At 53.7% G+C, this 7,247-nt stretch overlaps 1 protein-coding gene across 1 annotated transcript; it reads left to right on the forward strand.

Annotated features, from left to right (window-relative positions):
• Window positions 1-296: 296 nt before the first annotated feature.
• Window positions 297-3,845, forward strand: LOC124089486 (nuclear envelope pore membrane protein POM 121C-like). Its single transcript, XM_046439543.1, is given in 2 exon segments — window positions 297-1,874; window positions 2,004-3,845. Coding segments are annotated over 2 exon segments (3,420 nt in total).
• Window positions 3,846-7,247: the final 3,402 nt, after the last annotated feature.

Consider the following 7,247-nt stretch of genomic DNA (forward strand, 5'->3'; position numbering starts at 1 on the left):
TGAGTGGGTGGTGCTTGTTTAACTGTGAGGTCATGATCAATACTATGTCTACAAAGGAGCATGCTGGGGAAGTGATGGCCAGATTGTGTGTATGCGTATACCCGCGTATGCTTGTGTGACTATGCACACTGCGTGTGCGTGCCTGTGAGTATGTGCGTGCAACTGGAGCATGGAGCCGAATTCTGCCCAGTCCACTGCCCTGATAGCCTCTCCAACTCTGAGCTGATGGATCACACACCTTCTGGCCTGGGGTAAGAAGGCCGCGAAGAAATCTTCCCTGCGACGCGGAGCTGTTTATGTCTCTGGCGGCTGTGACTGGAGAAGGCGAGCGGCAGCGGCCCCCCATAGCTAGCACCCAGGGCTTGGCCCGGGGCTGCGGCGGGCCAGCGCGGGCGGAGCTGCTGGGCCTCGCGCTGCTGGGCCTCGCGCTGCTGCTGGGCCTCGTGCTGTACCTGGTGCGTGCAGGACCGTTGGTAGCGTGGCTGGCCGTTGGGGCTACCACGGTCTGGTGGCGACTGAGCCGCGAGCCCCGTGGCCCGCGCGCCGTGCCGTCGTCGTCGTTCGTTCGCAGCCAGCGAACACTGCTCGTCTCGCCTCTGACCAACGCGGCAGCAAACGGAAAGCTCCTAGAGCCTTGGACTCTGTTCAAAGGACTCAAACCCGCTGAACTGCTCCTCATGGGCAGCTACCTGGATAAGCCCGGCCCTCCGCAGCCTGCCACCGCGTAGGAGGGCAGGGACCTGAGGGAGCGGCCTGTCCGCCGCCTGCCCACCCGCTCCTCGCCACCTACACCTGCGGCCCAGCGGATCCCGCAGCGCGGTTACCCCTCTCTCCCGACCCCTTTCCACCGACCCCCCAGGAGGTCTATGCATAGGGATTGTGGGACTTTAGCCAATCCCTTTGTGATAGCTCCTCCAAGACACCATCCAATTCAGCAGGCCCAGTATTCCATGGTAGGGGTACTGCCCACGGTGTGCTGGAATGGTTGTCAGAAGAAGGCTGTGCTTTCGGTTCGGAACTCAAAGATGGTGTGCAGCCCAGGGACTGTGAGGATTGCCCCTCCGGATAGAAGGTTAACTCGTCGTCTAATACCAGGGCGGTTAATCAACTCAACCCTGCCCTCACCATCTGGTAATGTCCCAGACTCATGTGCAAAAGAGAATGGTCTCAAAGAGGGGAAGAAAAGGATTGCGGAGGAAGACGACCAATTACTTGTTGATGGTCAGGAGAATAAGAGGAGACGCCAGGATAGCAGTAGGAGTGGACAGTCTCCATCTGTGCCCCTGGTGGCCAATGGAGGCTCCACTTCTTCTGTGCCTAACCCTGGGTCTCTGAAAAGAGTTCTCCCTTCCCAGAGCTCAGGAGAACATTCGAGTAAGCGATCTTGTACCTCGCGGGTTAGCTCCCTGACAAGCACGTGCGGCGTCCGTTGTTCCGGCTGCAATAGGATCACCAGTTCTTACAGTTCTACCGGAGGCATCTCTCGCCAGCAGCTGTGGAAGAGGAGTGGCTCCATTTCATCTCCCTTCTCTAGCCCAGCTTCCTCCCCAGAGAGGCCAGCCAAGAAAGCGAGAGAAGAGGAGCCACGTCAGCATTCCAGTTCTTCGACTCCTCCAGTGGCCAACAAGGAGTCCCAGGGAGAGAGGGCTGTGGACACTCCCACTCAGAAGCAGCAGAACTCGGGGGCTTCCCCATCTACACCCGGCAGCTCCAGACAACGGAAAAGGAAGATTCCACTGCTGCCCAGGCGTCGGAACCAACTGACCTTGCCTTCACCACCTCAGCTTGGTTATCCCATCACGGCTGAGGACTTTGACCTGGAGAAGAAAGCTTCGCTCCAGTGGCTGAACAAGGTCTTAGAGGACAAGACTGATGTTCCTCCTCTGAAGTTGGTCAGTGAGAAGCCACCCGACACTCAGCCTTCTTTCACCCTGCCTGCTGCGAATACCACTTTCTCAGCAGCCTCCTGGCCAGCCGTAGGCACTAGCCTGAAGAAGACGCAGAGTGTCCCAGGGCCATCCCTCCCAGAACCTTCATCTCTGAAGACACCCAGTCTTCTGGACTCTCTTGGCTCTTTACCATCAGGGCCCCTGCCAGAAACCTCTTCAGACTCAAAACCCACAGCCACTTTTTTGGGACTGGTCCCTGCTTCCTCCACAGCACCAGTCGCTGACACCAAGTCACCTCCAGCCCTTCAGGCTGACACATCTACCCCCTCTCCCATGCAAGGAGTGCTGTTTGGTGGCATGTCAAACAGCAAGACCTCTGACCCTTCCTCCCCAGGTGCCCTAGCCATGTCTTCTCCCACCTTCAAGCCTATTTTTGCAATGGCACCTAAAAGTGAGAGTGAAGGCCCCTTGCCATCCAGTCTAGCCAACCTCCCCACGATGACCACCAGCACTACCACCTCAACTTTTAAGCCCATCTTTGGTGACCTAGGGCCATCTGTGGCTGTGCCCTTTCCTGCTCCCTTTTCCTTTAAGCCAACAACTGCTGTGACGGCTGCTGCAGCCCCAGCTGCCCCTCTGTTTGCTGGCCTGGCCACTGCCACCTCTGTCGTGGCTACCACCACCACCACCACCACCACCACCACCACCACTACCAGTGTGTCCAAATCTGCTTTTGGCTTTGGGGTCAACAGTGTGGCCAGTACTGGGAGCTGCATAACTAGCAGCATGACTTCCGCCTCTCAGCTCTTCCCCTTTGGGGTGGCCCCTGCTTCTGTCACCAGCTCTGCCAGGGCCAGTTTGGCAGGGCCCCCATCAATGCAGACATCCACAGCAGTGACCACCTTTGGCCAGTCTCTGCCTGGTGCTGTTCAGATGGCAACCAGCAGCAGCAGCAGCAGCAGCAGCAGCAGCAGCAGCAGGAGGAGCACTGCTGGCTTCCGTGGCTTCGGTGGCTCCCTCACAACCTCAGCCCTGGCCGCCACCTGCCAGCCTACACTGACTTTCAGTAACACAACCACTCCTGCATTCAATATTCCCTTTGGCTTAAGTGCCAAGCACCCAGTCGCAGCATACCCAGTAGTCATCCCCCAGCCCAAATTTGGGGCTGCCAATGGGCAGCAGCAGAGGTCCACCAAGCCACCCCTAACCCCAAGCTTTGGCAGCCCTTTTCCTTTTGGGAACTCTGGGGCCCCTGCCCCATCTGTAGCACCAGTGCTAATGCCAATGTCAGCGCCCGCGGCAGCGCTGGCCCAGCCAGCCCAGCCGGCCTTTGGCAGCTCAGCGCAGACGGGTTTTGGCTTGAAAACCACAGCCTCAGCCTTCAGCGTCCCTGCCAGCACAAAGAAAGCCTTTGGTGTAGCCACCACCTCTGGCTTCAGAGCTACCACCCACACCACTAGCAGTGGGACCAGTAGCTCAGTGTTTGGCAGCTCAACTTCGTCCCCTTTCACGTTTGTGGGACCTGTAGCCCCAAGTGTTGGGCTCAGTGTGGCTGCCCCAGACACCAACTCCACCTCTGGGGCATTCAATTTTGGACCTGGACAGAGTGGTACCACAGGAACCACCACCCCCTTTGTGGGGGTCTTAAGTCAGAATGCCCTGGGGATTCCCAGCCAGGGCACACCATTTGCCTTTAACGTGGCCAGCACATCTGAGAGCAAACCTGTGTATGGAAGCATCTCCACACCTACCTTTGGGCAGAGCACCCTAACTGCTGGAGTGGGCACAGCGGGCAACAGCCTTTCCTTTGGGGTGTCCTCTATACCCACCCAAGGCTTTGTTGGAGTTGGGTCCTTTGGATCAGCAGCCCCTTCATTTTCCATTGGTGCGGGACCCAAGACCCCAGGTGCTCGACCAAGACTGCAGGCCCGAAGGCAGCACACCTGTAAGAAATAGATTCTGTCCCTGTCCCCACCTTCATTCCCCTGTCCCCGTCTCCAATCCCCTGTCCCTGTCTCCAATCCCCTGTCCCCATTTCAATTCCCCTGTCCCCACCTCCATTCCCCTGTCCTAGTTTCCATTCCCCTGTCCCAGTCTCCATTCCCCTGTCCCAGTCTCCATTCCCCTGTCCCCCTCCCCATTCCCTTGTCCCTGCCCAAATCTGGACCTCAGCACCTACTAGGAAGAGCCTCTGACTCTTCAAGTTCCATAAAACAAAACTACCCTAGATCTCTAGCTTCAGCCACCAGGGTGGTGGTAGCAGCCCAGGGGCTCTTTCCCTTCTGGAGGAAGCAGGCGCCTCAGGGAGGAAGCAGGCAGTGGCAGGGCCCAAGCCTGATACCTGTACTTGAACAGTTGCACTGATGTTGAGAGCCGCAGCCGAGTAGGGATGGTGCCTGGCGTTTTGCCAGGGGGAGTGGTTGAGAAGTAGTGCCAGGGAGCCATTAGGATGGTGATGTTTGAGCTCTCCTGGAGTTCCTGGAGAGTTCGCGTGGGTGGTAGGTTCGAAGTTCGTTCCTGCGTGAATCTACAAGTGGCTCGTGACCTCCCGGTTATTTGTGCCCAGCCAAGCTGCGGGATGCAGCTGAAGAACTAAAGGAACATCTGTACATACTGTTGGCTCACTTCCCTGACTCATTTAGTATGTCACTTAGTCAGGTGGCCTCCCTTCCCACCTTTTCCCCCAAGAGCCATCCTTGCCAGAGCATGCAATGCACACAACTTGAATCTCTGTTGCATTTGGTGGGATTGGATAAAATGAATAATTTTCAGTCACAAGCGGGGAGGTCTTTTGGATCAGCAGCCCCTTCATTTTCCATTGATGGCGGGACCCAAGACCCCAGGTGCTCGACCAAGACTGCAGGCCTGAAGGCAGCACACCCGTAAGAAATAGCTTCTGTCCCCGTCTGCATTTCACATTATTTATAAGAATTATATAACATGGGCAAAAGGGACTCCAGTCCCTCAAGAAAGCTGTCTGGGACAGCACTTGAGCCCTTTCTTTACACAGATCACCCAACTGTGCAGCTAATTCCTGATCACCGGCATTCATACTTACCACTTCAATGAACCAAGATGGAAGGAATTTAAAAGCTTAAATACAAAAATGAATTTTTACTTTGTTAAAATATTTTTAGCACATGATTCTCCTAAAGAGGATGGGCATGGCAGCAGTTTTACTTGCTTGGCTGGGTTATAAGAAGTGGTTCTCTTCCTCTGGTCTTTTTGCCTGGGAGACCCCAGTGGGTGTTGCTCGGGCTGCCCCCTTTCGCCCTGCCAAGTCCAAGTCAAGTCTTATCTCCAGCCCTCTGCCAGTTTGGGCCCTAAAAACTTGGTGGCTCAAGGCTGTCAGGCTGGCAGAGCTGGGAGTGACTGAAGCTCCTGGAGAGGGCAGGATGCCTCCAACTGCCCTCAGCCGCCGGCTGCCTCCACCTGCTGGCCTCGCTGCCCATTGTCTGCCTCTCCTCTTTGGGAGGAGTATGAATTCCTATGCCTAAATTAAAAAAAATATATATTTAAACTTAAAATTTTAACAAAAATTTATTTTTTAATTTAAGCTAAATTGCCTTTTAAATTCCTCCAAGCTTGGTTCATTGAGGTGACTAAGTATGATTGCTGGTGACCAGGAACTAGCTGCATAGTTAGGTGATGCCTGTGTGGTGAAGGGGCTCAAGTGCTGTCCCCAGGCAGCTTTCCTGAGGGAGCGGAGCTCCTTCTGGCTGTGTTATATAAATCTTATAAATAATGTAATGGAGCTGTATCCTTTTGTGACTAAGGTCAAATATCTTGTGACAGGGGACTCCCACCCCAAGAACAGTGGGGCACCTGTGTTAGCCTGGCTCTGTGCCAGACTGAAAAAAGAACTGAGACCCAAGTCCCAAATTCCTGTTAGGGTTGGAGGGGTAAGAGTGGGCCACATGTTTAAAAATGAAGCTTCTACCTGTGCCTGATGTAAAGTGGATCCTCTTAAATTTATGAGCTAGTTTACCTCAGCTCTACCGGCAGGCCACTCGGCCCAGGAACACCTTGGTGGGGAGGGGGGCTGGTACCGCCTGGGCGTGGGTATGTATATATGTATATGTTTGTGCATTGGACAGAACAGGAGGCTGAGGTTTTTCCATTATAAATAAAAATTTAATTCCTGTTGAATCTAGTTGGACTTTTTAGTATGAATGTGAGATTTTCCTTCTTGCTCATGTCATTAAGAATAAAATTTTTTTTTTTTTAAAAAAAAGGACCTTGAAGGCCTGGAGTGAGGGACAGGACTGTGGACCCTGCCCCTACATCCTGGCAAAGCTCGTTCAATCCAGACTCTGGGGAGATATGTATCAGGTTTCCCAACAGCATACACAGCAGTGGAACTTTCCGAACACCATGCCACTATGTGGTCTGAATGAGGTGCCCCTTTATCTTTCCTCCAGGATTGCCACTCTGTCAAAGACCTTTAGGTGTCATTACAGGTATTACATCCACTAGAACTGTCGGGTGCAGTGCTGCAAAGTGCCTGGAAAAGCACCTGGCACGTACTAGGCGTGCAAGATGTACTTGTTAAAGGAATAAACTTTTGCTTTATTTATGCCTCACACTCGCCCCAAAAGAAAGACAGCTCTGTCTTAGGAATTTGCCAGGGAAGAAGCTAAGGTATAGTAACTCACACCAGGTCACTGAGCTTGTGAGGGATGGAGCTGGGGCTAGTATCCATGTCCTTCTCACTCCAGAGCTCATCCCATATTCATCCCAACATTATAGCATTTTAAACCATAATAAGAGGTATCATCTTAAACTTGGGGGTTGTAACAGATTACATAAGATACAATGTAAATCTGAACAGAATGAATTGCTGTGGCCAGGATCAGTCAAAGGAAAGAGGCCTAGTGGGAACTAGAAGAGGGGAGAAAGAATGGACAGGGATTTCAAAGAGCCCCAAGGTCTTGCCTCCAGGGTACATGGTCCACCCTGAAGAGAGGCCCTTCTCCAGTAGCCACAGCTATGCCTCATTAGGACACAAGGACATAAAACCCCTTAGGGCCAGGAACCCTCTTTCAATAAGACCTGGATCTGGTAGAACAGTGGCAACAGTGCAGAAGCTGAGCCACTTTTGAATGAAGGAAGATTCCCCTTCCCCCTGGCTACTGGCCAAGGCAAGACTTGCCGGTGGCCATTCATCATCTGGGACCTTGATCCTGCCCCACCCCTCCACTGCCCAGACACTCCATGGCAAATCAGCCACTGCCATTCTGGGGCGTATAGAAAGTTTAGACATCAGGAACAGGTTTCCTTGGGGTCTGATCCCCTTTGACCTCTAGCTCACCTGGGTGGGACCTGGTGCTACCACTCAGGCCAGTGCCTCTGAAATCC

The sequence above is a fragment of the Marmota monax genome, unplaced genomic scaffold, assembly GCF_021218885.2.
Source record: "Marmota monax isolate L192 unplaced genomic scaffold, Marmota_monax_Labrador192_F-V1.1 WCK01_AAM20220418_F8-fsc00005, whole genome shotgun sequence".
NCBI lineage: Eukaryota > Metazoa > Chordata > Mammalia > Rodentia > Sciuridae > Marmota > Marmota monax.